Here is an 18,593-nt window from a genome sequence, read left to right as displayed (position 1 = left end):
CTATATGGCAACATTTTTTTCAGGCAGCATATTCTCATGAGAAGGTGAAGATGGAGGGCACCATCACTCAGCAGACCAAGCTTATAGACTTCCTGCAGGCCAAGGTAGACCATCCCTCTAAGAAGAAAAAGGTCAGAGTCTGCTGGGCATTTATCTCATTACCCCCAACTAACTGCTTGCTGAAAATCTCTGAAGCCCCTATTACCTCTCCCCATAACCACATAAGTGTGGTCCAATTTTGCATGACCATGGTGCATTGTGTCATGAAGCAGACAGAAGGGCGTAGCTGCAAGTTATCTGGTTATATTTATTTAATTATACCACATTTAGTTCCTGTCCACTAACTTGATTGGATTGAGTGGAATGTGAAGAGTGCTTATATTTAGTAAATCTACACTGTGATGATTCACTGTTTGTATGACTTCACTTGTCTGTGTAAAATTGCTTAAACAAGACAAATGACAAAGGCTTGGAATCTTCATAGTGAAAATGCTAAAATGGTACAGTACATTGCAAAATAACTCAAAATATCTGAGTTATTTAAAAAGAGTAATGTGATTAATAATAGCTAAATGAAATTAGTAATTATTTGAGCAGGGGAGCAGTTTGATCATGTTATGTGGTTGTAGGCTGAGCATCATGGAAGTAGTATGCCTCAAATTTGAAAGCTGCACACACAGACATGATGCATTGTCAAATTTAATTAGCCTGCATGTAAGTCTTTGCCCAAGCATCAGAGCTATATAGGTATGAAAGAACCAAATAGACATAGCAAATTTAATTGAATATCTAAATCCCTAATATCCTAGCTATATACAGTAAGGGTATGGTTAGGATCCTTTTTAGCATATATATCAACAGATCATTGGGCCTGGGCGGTTCACTCTGGCTCTGTTTGTGTGCAGGGCATCTTTGGTGGCAGGCGTCGAGAGGATCTGCTTGCAGCGCTGGCAGCCCAGGGTCAGACCCAGACAACCTCTGTGCCTGTTGTGACCCCTGTGCCCCTGCAGTACAGTGATATGAAGGCAGCACTGGATAAAGAACGTGCTCGCTGCTCTGAGCTGGAGGATGCACTCCAAAAGACACGCATGGAACTTAGAGAGGGTGTGATGTAGTATACATGAACCTAGGATGATAATTACATCATGATTATCAATAAATTTCTTCATGCTGCTACTCCAAATAATTACAGCCATAAAAATCTAAGGGACCTGACTATTAATTTAAGTAAATCACTTAGACCACAAAACATTAAAGGGCAGTTGATAAAAATGTTTAAAGAAGGAGCCACTTGCAATCGATAAGTGTGTATGTTTTACTAAAGGTTGTTTTATATATTATTTATTAGTTATTATTATTTATTTCTTTTCTCATGCCTTATACTGTATGTTTTAGCAGTGCAGTTTAATAAAGCACTGGAACATGGTGGTACTCCTGCCACTCCTGGTCTGGCCCGGCAGCAGCTCATGATGTCAACTAAGTCTACTAAGTCCCCTGACCACCAGCCTAACCCTTCCGGCCTGGCACAATCCAGTTCCAGCCGAAGGAAGGATCAATCTGCGTCTGATGGTTAGTACACAGTCTCATTTTTATGATTTTATGATTCTTCCTATTGAAGCATCCCAGCTAGGTAATGACTATATTAAATATAAGAAGTATTTGGTCAATTTCACCAATCAGCAATCATTTGACCAGTTATTATCCCCTTCACTTAAAAGAATAAAGGGGGTCACTGTGCAAATGGCATTAGAAATTTATACAGTAGGATCTTTGCTTACTTTACTGTGTTTTACTTTCAGTGAGAAACTTAAAAAACAGCTTTTAAAATTGGCAATTCTTATCTCCCATGCTTTTTTCTCTGCAGAAATTAGGAGAGCCACTTCTGAAAGTAAGTTCTTATGCATTAGGATAAGGATTTTTGTTTTCTTTTGTTTTAAAGATATGCTCATTGTCAAGAAAAGAAAAAAGCACAGTACTTTGATTCGAAGTTTCATTTATGCTTCAAAATCAGTATCAGTGTAAACCTGATCTGATAAATGATTTATCGTATTATTATATGATATTATCATGCAACTATTTGCTGTAGTACATCAATTACAATACCAATAACAATAATTGTAAGTATGTTAGTTTACATATTTTATATAGTTCTAATTACATTTCAAGACCACTTCCACCGTAAAAAATGCAAGCTATTTGAGACAGTGAGCTTATCTCTAAGTGTAACCTCAGGTTATGACTTTTATTAAAAACCAGTGGCCATGCTCAGACTATTCCATCATGTGATATGTTATAAATCTTATATTCCAGTTAAAAAGCTGCATGTAGTACAACTCCAGCTAATCATGAGCAACTCTTAAAATCATGAGCGTCTCTTTGTTTTAACCACATATTCTCAGGGTGTTTGACAGCTTTTATCATCTTTATGTTTGGGGTGGGTATGTTTGGTTTACAGGATAATGTGGTTGGAAAAGGATGATATTCAAATGACCATTTTGTGCTGTTTTGAACTGTTTACTGTTTAGAATATGTGCGACGTGTAAAGGAGAGGCTTCACCACAGTACTCATGGTAGTCACAGCACCCCACACCGCTTCACCCAGGGTCTTAACATGAGGGCAGCCAAGTGCACTGTATGCCTAGACACTGTCCATTTCGCCAGGCAGGCAGCTACTTGCATTGGTATGCGATCAAGACATCTTTTTCAATTTACACAAATGCGTCTGATGCGTATGATGCAATCAAATTAATTGTTTTTATTAAGCCCTATATAAAAACTTATGTACACTTTTTCTTTCTTAAATTGTGTTTGTTATTATTTTAAAATTTATAACTGAGACAAATCACGCTACTTTATGGCATTACAGTAAGATACATATAAATATTAAGTTTTTACACTGTTTGTTTAGATTTGCCATATTTTATAATCTTTCTAGTTATGATAAGGCCTACCTTAAAATTCTTAAATTCTTAAAAATGATACATTGGCAGCAGAGGTGTGGTCAAGCATCAGCAGTGAACAGGAAAAGGCAGATGAACCAGAAAGTAACATGTGATGATTCTCACCTGTGTCTCATCACCACCAGTCCACTTACTTCTGCATATTTCTTTTTTTTTTTGTTACAATAGAGAGTGGCATGGAAACATTAAGAAGACATTAAAATGTTCAGGGCATTTAGTGCTCCAAAACTCACCCAAAAAATGTAAACAGTACAAGCCTATAAACAATGTAAATGTAACAGATTGGGGCCAACTCTAACTCGCAGCTTTTGCTCTATTCAGTTTCAAGTGTCTGTGTGCATGCATATGAGTGCGCTCTCTCTCTCTCTCTCTCTCTCTCTCTCTCCCTCTTTCTAAAAAAGCAGAAAAGAAACATGCACATGTAGACTGATAATGATAAGAAATGGGTGAGAATCATCATATGTTACCTGTCAGGTCAACCTGCTTCCTCCGCACTGCGCTAGCTCGACCATGCCCCAGTGCCAATGTAACCCTATCTTGATACTATTGTTTAAGCTGTACTTTTCTTTCCTACATTAGAATGCCATGCTTTGTGCCACCCAAAATGCTCCCCCTACCTTCCAGCCACATGTGGTGTCCCTACTGAATACGCCCTTCACCTATCTGAGGCTTTGTGCAGGGAGAAGAGCAACAATTCAGGCATACAGCTCAAAGACTCCAGTGGACACATGAGACTAGAGGGCTGGATGAAACAACCCAGGTCTGAACACACTGAGTTCCACCTTCAGTATTATGTAATATAATTTATGTTATAAGTGATGACATCAACTAGGAAAATACTGCATTTGCAAAAGTGGATCATTGGAAAAAGTTAAGAAATATGAAAGCCTCGGACCAGATATAGGTATTAGTGTTTTAAACACATGATATTTTGTAGGGTCAGCTAAAAATTGTTTTATATATATAAAGTTGATGCAGATGCAGTTTATATATTTATATTTATTATTGTTATTATTATTATTTTTTAAATAGAATCTTGTCTTATGTTATATAGAAATTACATTTTTGATCTGTGCCTCCTCAATCCCTGATCAAATTGGAATAAAAAGTAACTGGACAATTTTTATTCCATTCTTATTTTACTTTTAAATGAGCAGGTCAAAATTGTAAGGTGAATTTTAAGTGTGGTAATCTGTGGATCAATACGGCCTCCAAAGAGCCAGTGAAGCAGCCATGATTAGGCTGCAAAAAAAAATCACATAGAATGGGAAATATGGTACTGTAGGCCAAATCAATATTTTAGTGCTTTTCATTATGAGAAAATGTACTGAGCTAAGGAACACAAAAAAACAAACAAACAAAAAAAAAAAAACAAACAAACAAAAAAAAAAAACACAGGAATTGTGTGTGGTAGATGACAGAAAGTTCCTTTTCCTGGTGAAGGAAAACATTTTTACATATTGAAATATTTTGAGTTTAACCGATCTGAGCACCCTCTAGGAGTTTAGTGTACTGTATCTATACCAAAAGTAGGTTTATCATATATTTGCTGTTACACTGTTCATATAAATTGGATGTAAATACATTTTAATTTAAGCTTAAATTAAAAATTATTGGTTGTGTTCATTGTTAAATTTTAACTCAAGTTTAAAGTGAAAAAAGATAAACTAAAATTTTTGGAAGTGTTTATTGACCTGAGAGTATGTGATTTATGATCAGCTTGACCCATTTATCTGTAAAGTGTGTGTTTGCTTCCTGATTGTAGGAATGGAAAGCGGGGACAGGGCTGGGAGAGGAAGTATGTCGTGCTGGAAGGGAACAAGATTCTTACCTATGAGACTGAGCCCAGAGAAGGTAACAATTTTCTAAACTTATGTACTTAAAAATGCAAACAATGCACAGTAGTCAGGTATTAGATCATAAAACTTAATTTATAATTAATTTAGCTATTGTTAAGAGTGTCATAATGTAAACCATGACAACAAACTAATTATTCTGGTATACTACATTGTCAAGAAAAAAAGACAAGAATAAAGGTACTGTACCATGGTATGAAAACCACAATGGGCTGCACTGTGTTCATTCCCTTCTAATTGACCTGCTGCATTACAGAGTCAGTGAAGCCAGTGGATGAGTTTGATCTATATATATCAGAAGGTGAAGTGATTGTGCATAGTGCTGTGGGTGGCTCTGAGCTCACTAACACTGCAAAGTCTGGTAAGATAAAAGGAAAAATGTAATTTGCATTATATTGTGCTTATAAGTCTAGATGTTTGCACTTACAGAGATTGTAAAATGCATTAAGTTGTAATTAGGGTCAAAAAAAGTTTTTTTTTTAATTTACTTAAGTGTGATATAAAGTTGATGTTTGGGTCCTCAGATGTGCCATTTGTGCTAAAACTTGAGTTGCTCCCCCACACATCCTGTTGGCCAGCAAAGACTCTTTACCTCTTGAGCTCAAGTTTTGCAGAGAAGCAGCGGTGGGTGGCAGTTTTGGAGGCCATCGTGGCAAGTGCCCGTGGTGCTCGTGAGAAAGCAGAGGCAGATGCAGTGAGTTTGAAAGAAAGATTTGGTCAACCCATTATGGTGCTTTTATGTGGTGGTCTTCAACAATCATTCATTATTTATCATATCATTATGATCACCATTCGTTTTTATTTTTATCTTTACTATATAGAAACGTAACACAGATTTGTCAGCATACATTTGTCAAAATAGCTTATTTAACTATTAATGTTTTAATTGAAACAATTTTTTGTGTGTGTATAATTTAGAAAGAGAAGAGAAGCTCTGTAATTTTATAGTTATAGCTCTATAATATTTTAGTTTTCATGTGGTGGCAACAAAAAAGAAATAAATGAGGATGGTATAAAAAGCAATGTACTCAAAAACTTAATGTTTTGCATACCATCTGGGGAAAATATGACTCAGTTCAGTATCTACAACTCACACTAGTAACTAGAGGTTTCATGTTCTATACTCAAGGAATGAAATGCAATATATGCCCTTTTTAGTCCATTCTTCCATAATTTCAGAAACTGCTGGGAAATTCTCTTTTGAAGCTGGAGGGAGATGACAGACTAGACATCAACTGCACACTTCCCCTCACTGACCAGGTACTATAACATACATTGGTATGCTGAGTGCTCATTAGAAAAAATATATACAGTAATCATGTTTGGGATGCAGGTTTATTATGCAGAACTATAATTGAAGTGGCCAATAGATCATGCCTTACTATCTTCATATCTTTATTTTCGATATTCATATCTTTCATAAACAAACCGGATTTCAAAAAAGTTGGGACACTATACAAATCATGAATAAAAACTGAATGCAATGATGTGGAGGTGCCAACTTCTAATATTTTATTCAGAATAGAACATAAATCACAAAACAAAACCTTAAACTAAGAAAATGTATCATTTTAAGGGAAAAATATATTGATTCAAAATTTCATGGTGTCAACAAATCCCAAAAAAGTTGGGACAAGTAGCAATAAGAGGCTGGAAAAAGTAAAGCATAACGTTTGAGCATAACGAGGAGCTAGAAGACCAATTAACACTAATTAGGTCAATTGGCAACATGATTGGGTATAAAAAGAGCTTCTCAGAGTGGCATTGTCTCTCAGAAGCCAAGATGGGTAGAGGATCCCCAATTCCCACAATGTTGCGCAGAAAGATAGTGGAGCAATATCAGAAAGGTGTTACCCAGCGAAAAATTGCAAAGACTTTCAGACTTTTCAGAGAATCTGGGACAATCTCTGTGCGTATGGGTCAAGGGCGTAAAACCATACTGGATGATCTCCAGGCCCTTAAACGACACTGCACCATAAACAGGAATGCTACTGTAAAGGAAATTACAGAATGGGCTCAGAAATACTTCCAGAAACCATTGTCAGTGAACACAATCCACCGTGCCATCGGCCGTTGCCAGCTGAAACTCTACAGTGCAAAGAAGAAGCAAGATCCACTGAGCCATGGATCATTTAAAATGGAGTGCGGCAAAATGGAACACGAGTCACGATTCAAAGTTCTTTTTGAAAATCTGGGACGCCATGTCATCCGGACCAAAGAGGACAAGAACAACCCAAGTTGTTCTCAACGCTCAGTTCAGAAGCCTGCATCTCTGATGGTATGGAGTTGCATGAGTGCGTGTGGCATGGGCAGCTTGCATGTCTGGAAAGGCACGATCAATGCAGAAAAATATATTCAGGTTCTAGAACAGCATATGCTCCCATCCGGACGTCATTTCTTTCATGGAAGACCCTGCCTTTTTCAACAAGATAATGCCAGACCACATTCTGCATCAATCACAACATCATGGCTGCGTAGGAGAAGGATCTGGGTACTGAAATGGCCAGTCTGCAGTTCAGATCTTTCACCTATTGAGAACATTTGTATTAGACAAGAATGGGAGAGCATTCCTATTTCTAAACTTGAGAAACTGGTCTCCTCGGTCTGTTGAGTGTTGTAAGAAGAAGGGGAGATGCCACACAGTGGTAAAAATGGCCTTGTCCCAACTTTTTGGGGATTTCTTGACACCATGAAATTTTGAATCAACATATTTTTCCCTTAAAATTATACATTTTTTTCAGTTTAAACTTTTGTTCTGTGATTTATGTTCTATTCTGAATAAAATATTAGAAGGTGGCACCTCCACATCATTGCATTCAGTTTTTATTCACGATTTGTATGGTGTCCCAACTTTTTTGGAATCAGGTTTGTAGAAATTAATTTCACAATTTAGTTTCTTAATGGAGTGAGGCTAAACTCATTGGAAAATTTTGTCCTCAGTAAATAAAACATAAATCTAAGACCATTTTATTTTTGTCTTTGCTGTGCGCTCAGATTGTTTTAGTGGGTTCAGAGGAAGGTCTGTATGCACTGAATGTTATAAAGAACTCGCTGACTCACATCCCTGGCCTGGGCTCTGTGTTTCAAATCTACATCATCAAAGAGCAAGACAAGCTGCTCATGATTGTGGGTGAGTGAGATTCAACTGCATCTGCTTCGAATGATACATAACACATTATACAAGAAATACAGAAACTGAGATGGTTACCATTTTTGGCCAACTCTAATTTATCCAGCACACATTTTATTATTCATATTTTGGTAATACAATTAATTGAGGTAAGTGGTGCATCTGTTAACACATTTCTGTTTTGTTGACACATTAACTTTAAATAATGCATATGAACTACACAATAATAACTATAATAATAACAATAAGATGCGAAACAATAAGAATAACAAGAAACTATTTCAGCTTTAAATGTATTCACATTTTTTATGCATAGTGCATACCCACAGAAAAGCACTTCATGAATGCTGAAAGAGTGAAAAAAATCACAATTTTAGAACTGCATAGTTAGGGCATTCTTGTTTTCATCTTGCGTCAACATCAGCTGTTATATACAAACTATTTGGAGATAGAACAACAAGCTATTTGGAAAGCATATGTAGTCTCTGAACTTCCCCAAGTGTCATTAAAACTACAGCTGGCTTTGTGTGTTATGCTAGGTCAGACCAAATTGTTATGCGCAACATCTACATGTTTAACATCCAAGGGTAAATGGATACAAAGCACTTGTATCTACTACATATCTGCTGTAACTAGTAGAACGGTTTAAACTGCCAACATGCATCAACATGCATCAACCCGCATAGTACTGTACATGTCATAAGTTTTAACAAACTTGTCATGGGTACACTTGCAGTCTTGAGTTCATCAAGGGCATGAATGCTTTTGCAAAATTGGTCTTTAATTATTTCAATTTAAATTGGTCTTTTGTAAAGGCAAGTATATAACATGAAACTTTATAATAAAACCCCAGATATCTGGAATACAAGGTTATATCTCTGCACTCTGCAGCATACCTTGGAGCATAATGGTTCGTTTGGTGAAATTTTCAGCTTTTCAAATCAATTTTATTTGTATAGCGCTTTTAACAATTGTCATTGTTGCAAAACAGCTTTACACAATCTAAAGAATTATTTAAGTCTGTGTGGAATGTGAGTATGCATGAATCAAAATGAGCAGATTGTCCCTGGTGAGAAAGCTGCGGGCGACAGTGACAAGGAAAACCTCCATGAGATGGCAATAGGAAGAAACCTTGAGAGGAACCGAACTCAACAGGGAACCCATCCTCATTTGGGTGAAACAGAAAGCAGGAATTGATCTGCATTTATACAGTGTGTAGGGTGGGAGGCAGTTCAGCTAAAACATTTGATGTTAATTGAATCAATTGCAATCTTGAACTATCGAGCAACCGCAGCCAAGTCAAGTCCTCAGAGAAACAGCTGTCAACACCAGTCGAGGCCAAAACTGTCTTTATGGTAGAGTGAAACTATCCCCATACACCAGATGCATCCCAAAGAGACACACGGGGCATCCATGTGACGAGATCTCCAATAAGAGAAATGGATGAATCTTGTATTACTGGTAAATAGATGCCTGTAATCCTTACATTTTGTTAAGCATAAGAACAGATTTGTTGTTGTGGTTTGGGGTGCCCTTAACAACCCTAAATTACTGACCACAATTTTAAGGTTTTGAAGCCTGCCAGTGGCATCTTTAAGCTGGTGGCCTTTGTGGTGTGAGGTCTGTTTCTATTCAATCTTCTAATGTTGGTTTCATCCAAGACATCCTGGAACAGAAATTTAAGAAAAGGTATATAAAATGAAAAACACCTGTATATTTAATAAAAACCTAGAATGCTATTCCGCTATTTCGAGTGAATCTACAATGTGCAAAAAATTATAATTACTAGTCAGACTCAAGTATAACAGACTGAGAATTTATGTACAATGAGAAAACTTTTAAGGTTTGGGGGTCTGGAGGCAGCTGTGAGCTGACACACTGGTGATTTATTAATTATGTTTTTAAATCCATTTTTTATAAATACACAAACACTCTTCCTCTGCTGCGTGTGTGGGTCTTGTTTATTAATAGGCCACAGGAGGAAAGCAGTAACTGTTCCCAGCTGGTTTAATCTGTCCCTCTCTGTCTGCAGGTGATACTTGACTATTGTAAATCATGATAAATTATTTAAATATTTAAATTATAAACATACATCTTACTCATTCTAGTAAATTATTTTATGAGGCACACAAGATTGCACAAAACCTTTGTTTCAAATACATCTTGGGTCAGAATATTAAAAAAAAAAATTTCATTATATTTAACAGTCTTTGTCATTATATTTTTGCCTCAAAGCTTAGTATTTTTTCTTGTTCCAGTTGGCTGCCAAAAGCAATAAAAACCTTAGTTATTTTTTAATTAAAACTTTATAACATTATATTTTTTTGAATATGTGCTTTTTAATATACCTGTAGTGGTTAGCACAGTCAGCTTGCACCTCCAGGGTCCGGGTTAGATCCCCGGCCAGGCTCAATTCCCGTCTCTGTGTGCATGGAGTTTACATCTAGAAAAATCGATTACAAAGGTTTACTGTAAATACTTTCTGCATCTATCTAACATGTGCTGTATAAAAAGTCAAATAATGAACATATGATTTCTGACTGCAGTAAAGACAAAGTAATGCACGTCTAGGTGAAACTTTATAGTATGTTTCTGGACATACTGTATACAGTGTGTTAGTGTGGGACCCATAATCTAATATGATATGACATGACATGACGTGATATGATATGATATGATATGATATGATATGATATGATATGATATGATATGAATCATGGGTGCTAGAGGTTTGGTTCTGAGTTATCTCAGATATTTTACTGAATTGCACTCAATACTATCTTGAGCTGTAAATTTCTCCTATAGGTGATGAGAGGGCGCTGTGCCTGGTGGAGATCAAGAAGGTGAAGCAGTCACTATCTCAGTCCCACCTTCCGACCTTGCCTGAAATTGTCCCATACATTTTTGAGACTGTCAAGGGTTGTCACCTTTTTGCTGCAGGGAGGGTATGAGGGTTATCTCCCAATATAGTGCATTCAATATAGAATCTATTCTATATTAAGAATATGTGTCTTGCTTTATATGAGTCTTTGTGTACTTTTACCATTGTTTTAGATTGAAAATGGCTCCTGCATTTGTGCAGCAATGCCCAATAAAGTCACGATTTTGCGCTACAATGACAATCTGAGCAAATTTTGCATTCGCAAGGTGAGAGGTAACTCTGTCTTCTGCATAAACATGAAATACATGAGATAAATTATAAACTGTGAGATATAAGAAGCACGTAGACACCTAGAGATATCAAACTTTAAAAAAAAATTGGCTTGAGAAGAACATTGTAATGTAAAATTAATTAATTTATGAGGAGTTTTGGCTTATAGATTGGCTGAATTGACCCCCTAATTGCAATGGGTTTATTTGCAGACAGGTACACTCTTTACTCTTTACACTCTCACGCTTTTTAATCACATGTGGGCTTGCTCACCCCCCCTCTCTCTCTCTCTCTCTCTCTCAGGAGATTGAGACCTTAGAACCATGTAGCTGTATTTATTTTACAAACTACAGTATCATAATTGGTACCAACAAGTTCTATGAGATTGAGATGAAGCAATATGTGCTGGAAGGTGAGTAAGATTTACATACGTTTCTTAAATTAATAAATATATACTAACAATACTCAAACTTTATATACATATACTGTACATTACAATCTGTACTGCAAAGAGTTTTAAGGGTTTGATAAGTGGCATTTTATTTAGGCATTTTGTGATTTAGGCATTTTGTGCATTTTCAGAGTTCCTGGACAAGAATGATATGTTGTTGGCTTCAGCTATGTTTACCACATCCTCCTACAGCTTCCCTATCGCCATCATGCAGGTGTCAAGTGCAGCTCAGAAAGAGGAGTACCTGCTTTGTTTCCATGGTACAGTATGAGATGCTTATTATTTAATCAATTACAATATTGGACTATGTAAGAATCAAATATTTAGTTCCATTCCATAATTACTCATAATAATGTGCCATTATATTGTATCAGAGTTTGGGGTATTTGTTGATGCCTATGGACGAAGAAGCCGCACAGATGAGCTTAGATGGAGTCGTCTTCCTCTGACATTTGGTACATACCTTTTTAAGACAATCAATTCACATTTTTACGTTTAGATTTAGGCATTTGGTCAATGCAACCATCCAGAACGATTCACAAAAAAGCTTTGAAGTTTCTGCCATTGGATAAATCCTATAAATCCCAAAGTTTTATAAGGTTGCAAACTATTGTATAAGTACCATCAGTCAAACACTGTCGGTAAGGATTATTTGTGGTGTAGGGTGGTGGGAGTGGACTTAACCGTATTCAATATGACCATGTGTCTGATTATTGCACAGATGGCAGAAATCAGCAAATTAAAAGTGTATTGGAATTTCACTGTCAAACCTCTCTGTTTCCCAGCCTTCAGAGAGCCATACCTGTTTGTGACATACTTCAACTCGCTGGATGTTATTGAGCTTCAGGGTCATGCTGCTCTTGGGTGCGTTTCCAAGTTACACTACATACACTTTATAGCAAGGTTTAATTTAATTTGTATAGGTCATTTCCTGGTCATTTAATACATTTTCTAAAAGTAAATACAGCTAAAACTTGGATTGAAAGGAAATGTGACATTGTATTGCCGTTAAACGTTTTGGAGGCCACTGTTGCAGTACAGTTACTAAAGAACAGTCACTACACTTGGACACAAAATAATAAAAATGCTTAACGCACACGCACATATACATGTGGTCACAATGTTATAGTGAACAATACACGCGCGCACAGGTATTGAGTGACGCATGCGCACTGAGTTGGAGCATGCTAGACACAGATCAAGTTACTCGCAATCCAAGGTTTCACTGTATAAAGCATGAAATGCAAATAAGTATATTTGTAACACACAAAGGGAGTGGTAGTTTAGTTCAAGGTTCAATTCAATTCAATTAAATTTTATTTGTATAACGCTTTTAGCAATTTTCATTGCCGCAAAGCAGCTTTACACAGTCAAAAGAATTATTTAAGTTTGTATGAAATGTGAATTTGTATAAATCAAAATGGTCAGTTTGTCCCTGGTGAGCAAGCCGAGGGCAACAGTGGCAAGGAAAAACTACCTAAGATGGTAATAGGAAGAAACCTTGAGAGGAACCAGACTCAACGTCCATGAGTCCCCCAGATCTGCTCCTTTACCTATGGCAAATCTATTTATAAAAATGCTTGGCTAAATAAATAGGTTTTTAGCCTGGACTTAAACACTGAGACTGTGTCTGAGTCCCGAATACTATTTGGAAGACTATTCCATAATTTTGGGGCTTTGTAAGAAAAAGCTCTGCCCCCAGCTGTATTTTTCATAATACGCGGTACTGACAAGCAGCCTGCATCCTTTGATCGAAGTAGGCGTGGCGGTTCGTAAGACACTAGCAGTTCGCTCAGGTACTGCGGCGCGAGACCATTTAATGTTTTATATGTCAAGAGTAGTATTTTAAAATTCAATTCAACTCAATTCAATTTTATTTGTATAGCGCTTTTAGCAATTTTCATTGCCGCAAAGCAGCTTTACACAGTCAAAAGAATTATTTAAGTCTGTATGAAATGTGAATTTGTATGAATCAAAATGGTCAGTTTGTCCCTGGTGAGCAAGCCGAGGGCGACAGTGGCAAGGAAAAACTCCCTGAGATGATAATAGGAAGAAACCTTGAGAGGAACCAGACTCAACAGGGAACCCATCCTCATTTGGGTGAAACAGAAAGCAGTAAATGATCTGCATTTATACAGTGTGTAGGGTGGGAGGCAGTTCAGCTATAATAGCTGATGTTAATTGATGTTAATATGGAGTCCAGGTGGTTATTGAAGACCCAGGTAGACTTGTAAGAAGTTCCAGTCATGAACTATTGAGCTGTCAAGACCCCAGAGAAACAGTTGCCAACACCAGTCAAGGCCAGAACCATTTTCTAGGTAGAGAAAATCATTCCCAGACACCAGACGCATCCCAGAGAGACACACGGGGCATCCATGTGACGAGATCTTTAGCCAGAAGCGGGGCACCAGGATGGGTCAGACAGGTCCGGAGGGCAGAGGGAGTCTGGATCACTGGCAGCTCAGGAACGACATGTGTAGCTCGACAGAGAGAGAGAAAGAGTGAAAGGGGGAGACAGGAGGAGAAAGGAAAAAGAAAGAGGGGGGGAAAGAGAAGAAGAGGAGAGATGGCAGTTAGGTATGGTCACAGTCACACAATGTATAATGTGAATGTATATTAACTGTAGAGTGCAAGCAGAGACTCCGGCAGGACTAACTATGACAGCATAACTAAAAGGGAGAGCCAGAAGGAAACACAAACATGAGGGCTTCCTGACATGTAAAGCAAACAATCACCTCACCGTCAGCAAACCTGAGTGATCAATGAGAGTGGGGAAGACAGCATCCAAACATACCAGTTCACCATAACACTCTACGTCCATGAGTCCCCCAGATCTGCTCCTTTACCTATGGCAAATCTATTTATAAAAATGCTTGGCTGAATAAATAGGTTTTTAGCCTGGACTTAAACACTGAGACTGTGTCTGAGTCCCGAACACTATTTGGAAGACTATTCCATAACTTTGGGGCTTTGTAAGAAAAAGCTCTGCCCCCAGCTGTATTTTTCATAATACGCGGTACTGACAAGCAGCCTGCATCCTTTGATCGAAGTAGGCGTGGCGGTTTGTAAGACACTAGCAGTTCGCTCAGGTACTGCGGCGCGAGACCATTTAATGTTTTATATGTCAAGAGTAGTATTTTAAAATCAATGCGAAATTTCACAGGGAGCCAATGCAGTGAAGATAAGATAGGGGTGATGTGCTCATATCTTCTGGTTTTAGTGAGGACTCTCGCTGCTGCATTCTGGACTAGCTAAAGCTTATTTATGCATCTAGCTGAACAACCAGACAGTAAGGCATTACAATAGTCCAACCTACAGTAGAGGTGATAAAAGCATGAACTAGTTTTTCTGCATCGTTTAGCGACAATAAATTTCTTATCCTGGCAATATTTCTGAGGTGAAAGAATGCTATCCTGGTAATATTATCAACATGAGCTTCAAATGAAAGGCTGGAATCAATAATCACACCAAGGTCTTTCACTGTTGCATTTGATGGTACAGAAAGGCCATCTAAAGTTACGGTGTGATCTAAAATTTTACTCCTAGCTGTATGCGGTCCTATGACTAGAACTTCTGTCTTATCCGGATTTAGCAGAAGGAAGTTAATTAGCATCCAATTTCTTATGTCCTGCACACATTGCTCAATTTTAGTAAGCTGTTTTTTCTCATCAGGTTTTGCTGAGACATATAACTGTGTATCGTCAGCATAACAATGAAAACTAATACCATGCTTACGGATTATGTTGCCCAGAGGAAGCATGTAAAGGGAAAAAAGCAGTGGACCTAAAACTGAACCCTGCGGAACGCCAAACTCCACTAGAGAACATGCAGAATAATCACCATTTAAGTCTACATACTGATAACGATGGGTCAGATAGGATCTGAGCCAGGAGAGGGCTGTACCCTTAATTCCTACTACATTTTCTAATCTGTGAAGAAGAATAGCGTGATCAACGGTGTCAAAAGCTGCACTGAGGTCGAGTAATACAAGCATAGTTACACAACCCTGATCAGAGGCCAATAGGATGTCATTTACTACTTTAACGAGTGCTGTCTCTGTACTGTGATGAGGCCTAAATCCTGACTGATACAGTTCATGTATGCCATTTCTATGTAGATATGAGCATAGCTGCTCCGCTAATATATTTTCCAGAATCTTAGAGATAAAGGGGAGGTTTGATATTGGCCTGTAACTGGACAGCTGACAGGGGTCGAGGTCAGGTTTCTTAATTATTGGTTTGATAACTGCTAATTTAAAAGATTTTGGAACATAACCAATGCTGAGTGAAGAATTAATTATTCTTAACAGGGGTTCTGTTATTGCTGGTACTATCTGTTTAAGAAAATGTGTCGGTACAGGATCTAATATACAGGTTGATGAATTTGCAGAAGAGATCGTCAGTCCATTCTTTATGCTCCCTAGCAAACTGATGCCTTCTTTTTGAAATGCTCTTTTATTCACTATTAAATGTAGCCATGAGTTCTGCTGTTGTTTTTTTATGATTTGATTTTACTAAGCCTTTATAAGTGATGCTCACCCAAACACTTTCAGGATGTTTTTTTTTTTTACTTTTCTTTCTCAAAGATGATGGTTCATCACTATCCTTCAGGGTTTTAACAATACGTTTACAGTTTTTAACCCAATTTTAGTTGTTTCAGTAATCTTCTTAGTTGTTTCCTTTTCTTGATGCGGGCCAATAATTTGACCCTCCTTTAACAGAGTAACATCTCTTCCACGATCAAAGGATATGTCTTTTGACATGGTTGTTCAATGAATGAGAAGCTACTCACTGCATCAGTTAGGGAACCATATTATTCATATTACTACAGTTATTATCTAATGGAATGCTCATACTGTAAATATTTGCTAAGTCAAATCCAGGTGGTAAACTTTTTTGACCGGGCAGTGTTTATCATCTAACCTCACTGTCAAGTTTTAGTGAGATTTAATTTTATTTATGCTAATTTATATGGACTTATTTCTAATTAGAATAAAGTGACAGATCATTAATATTTTAATTACCCACAAAAATCACTTATGCTACACACATACGCTAAGTAAATTTGTTGCCTGAACATTTGTTTTACATAACTAAATAGATAAAAATGCAAAAGTTAAATTAATGTTATTAATTTACATGGGATTCAAGATGGTTAAAGAATAAGGGTTTAAATAAAATGTAATAAAAATAATAAAAAATTCTGAAATATAAATAAAATTATTTTTCCTCAGATTTAATGTTAACAACTTGAAATAAAACATTACGGTATAGCACTGTTAAAATTTCTGTGTTTTGTGTGAACTTGTAAACTGTGTTCAGGCCTCCAGCACTTGTTCACTTAGATGTCCCTAACCCGCGCTACCTGGGCCCGGCCATATCATCAGGTGCCATTTATCTAGCCTCATCTTACCAGAACAAGCTGAGAGTGATCTGCTGCAAGGGACATGTTGTGCAAGAGTCGGGAGAGTTGCAGCGGACAGGTTCTAACAGGAGGTACACATCTAACATAAAAATTTATGCTGTCCAAACTATTTAATAATAAATATATTTATAAATAAGCATAAATGTTTTAAAAATAGCTGCATAAGCTGTGTATGTATATATAATTTGTTGACAGCTTTGACCTCTGCAGCAGCCCAAACAAGCGCGGCCCACCCACTTACAATGAGCATATTTCGAAAAGGTTAGCTTCAAGCCCTGGAGCTCAAGACAGTGTTGTGCACCGGGATCCTAGCACACCACACCGTTACCGTGAGGGCCGCACTGAGTTCCGAAGGGACAAGTCTCCAGCTCGACCACTGGACCGTGAGAAGTCACCAGGGCGTGCTGTGATTGATGCACGTAGAGAGAGATCACCAGGCCGGCCACTAGATGAGCGAGAAAGAGAGCGTGAGCGCACTCGCCTGCACACAAGCTCAGTCCGCACTCAACTCACACCAGTTAACAAGGTACGCATGAGACCCTGCCATGTTAACTGCGTGTCCTCCTAGAGATGCGAGGATAAGGGGTTTAAAATCTGTACATGGATACATGCCACCACTCTCATGCTTTGTTTTAGATAGCATCTCTACACAAAGAAAGTCATACATATTTTGCTTGACTGAATATGCAGAGAGAGTCTGTAACTTTTAATGAAAATACAATTTTAAACCAAACTAATCTAAGTTTGTGGAAAAGTACATATAACGCTAACTATAATTCACTTTCATTACAGTGAGTTTTGTTCCCTCTGTGAGTAACTAGATATTTGTGAGCTTGGCTCTCTCAGAGAGAGCCTGCTGAACTCTGTGACCTCTCTGTCCTGGTGCTGGTGTAGGTGTGGGACCAGTCTTCGGTGTGACCACGCCCCCTGAACAGCTGAAGTTTAAGAGCCATCGTCCAGTCCAAGCACGGATGGACATGCCATTTTACAGGCACCTCTTTTAATACAAGTATTCCATCGTGCCATTGCCAGTTGTGAGCAGAACCACATCATGTTTCTATTTTTGGATTTAGCTGTTGTCCAAATGTACACACTTTGCTCTCTCTCTCTCTCTCTCTCCCACACACACACACACACACACACACACACACACACACACAATTTATAAGGAAGGATTAGTAAAATATTGTAAGTGATACATAGCACATCCTAACTGTAAATATGTGGCCAGCTTTTATAGTTTAAAGGTTTGAGAGTTGAATGACATAGCCAGGTCTATTTTTTAGAGATAAATAAGGGTTTGTATAAAGTTAAGACAAAGATTTCTTATAACAAAGCTTAAGTTTTTGTTTCAAACATCTGCTATAGTGCACATCAAGCATCAAGCTAGCTGCTTTTCTGCTACTGTATGCCACCGTTTCGTCAATCTTTTTCAAGAGCTGACAAACACAACTTGTTAGGCATGTGCTGATAATTGTTTTTTTTTGTTTGTTTTTACCTTGGCCCTCACAAACTTATGAAGGATCAAAAATCTCATACCAACAACTTGATTACACTAGTTTAAGTGTCAGATGATGACAGGCAAAAATAATATTTTTCTCTCCCTTCTACTCATGGGAAA

At 37.6% G+C, this 18,593-nt stretch overlaps 1 protein-coding gene across 1 annotated transcript in view; it reads left to right on the top strand.

Moving 5' to 3' along the window:
* LOC128530283 (citron Rho-interacting kinase) overlaps positions 1 to 17,988 on the top strand; it is a 68,299-nt gene extending 50,311 nt beyond the window's left edge. The window contains exons 21-40 of the mRNA XM_053504137.1: positions 24 to 131; positions 906 to 1,104; positions 1,396 to 1,569; positions 1,865 to 1,888; positions 2,526 to 2,681; positions 3,540 to 3,720; positions 4,726 to 4,814; positions 5,073 to 5,177; positions 5,341 to 5,510; positions 5,996 to 6,076; positions 7,811 to 7,946; positions 10,752 to 10,891; positions 11,001 to 11,093; positions 11,401 to 11,509; positions 11,680 to 11,808; positions 11,923 to 12,003; positions 12,334 to 12,412; positions 16,870 to 17,043; positions 17,183 to 17,498; positions 17,867 to 17,988. Coding sequence (XP_053360112.1) covers positions 24 to 131; positions 906 to 1,104; positions 1,396 to 1,569; positions 1,865 to 1,888; positions 2,526 to 2,681; positions 3,540 to 3,720; positions 4,726 to 4,814; positions 5,073 to 5,177; positions 5,341 to 5,510; positions 5,996 to 6,076; positions 7,811 to 7,946; positions 10,752 to 10,891; positions 11,001 to 11,093; positions 11,401 to 11,509; positions 11,680 to 11,808; positions 11,923 to 12,003; positions 12,334 to 12,412; positions 16,870 to 17,043; positions 17,183 to 17,498; positions 17,867 to 17,890 — 2,568 coding nt within the window. The 3' untranslated portion in view covers positions 17,891 to 17,988. The remainder of the gene's footprint in view (positions 1 to 23; positions 132 to 905; positions 1,105 to 1,395; positions 1,570 to 1,864; positions 1,889 to 2,525; positions 2,682 to 3,539; positions 3,721 to 4,725; positions 4,815 to 5,072; positions 5,178 to 5,340; positions 5,511 to 5,995; positions 6,077 to 7,810; positions 7,947 to 10,751; positions 10,892 to 11,000; positions 11,094 to 11,400; positions 11,510 to 11,679; positions 11,809 to 11,922; positions 12,004 to 12,333; positions 12,413 to 16,869; positions 17,044 to 17,182; positions 17,499 to 17,866) is intronic.
* The last annotated feature ends 605 nt before the right edge of the window (positions 17,989 to 18,593 follow it).

Source organism: Clarias gariepinus, chromosome 9, assembly GCF_024256425.1.
Source record: "Clarias gariepinus isolate MV-2021 ecotype Netherlands chromosome 9, CGAR_prim_01v2, whole genome shotgun sequence".
NCBI classification, from domain to species: domain Eukaryota; kingdom Metazoa; phylum Chordata; class Actinopteri; order Siluriformes; family Clariidae; genus Clarias; species Clarias gariepinus.
Note: the sequence above shows the minus strand (reverse complement) of the source record. Positions and strands in the feature narration are given on the sequence as shown.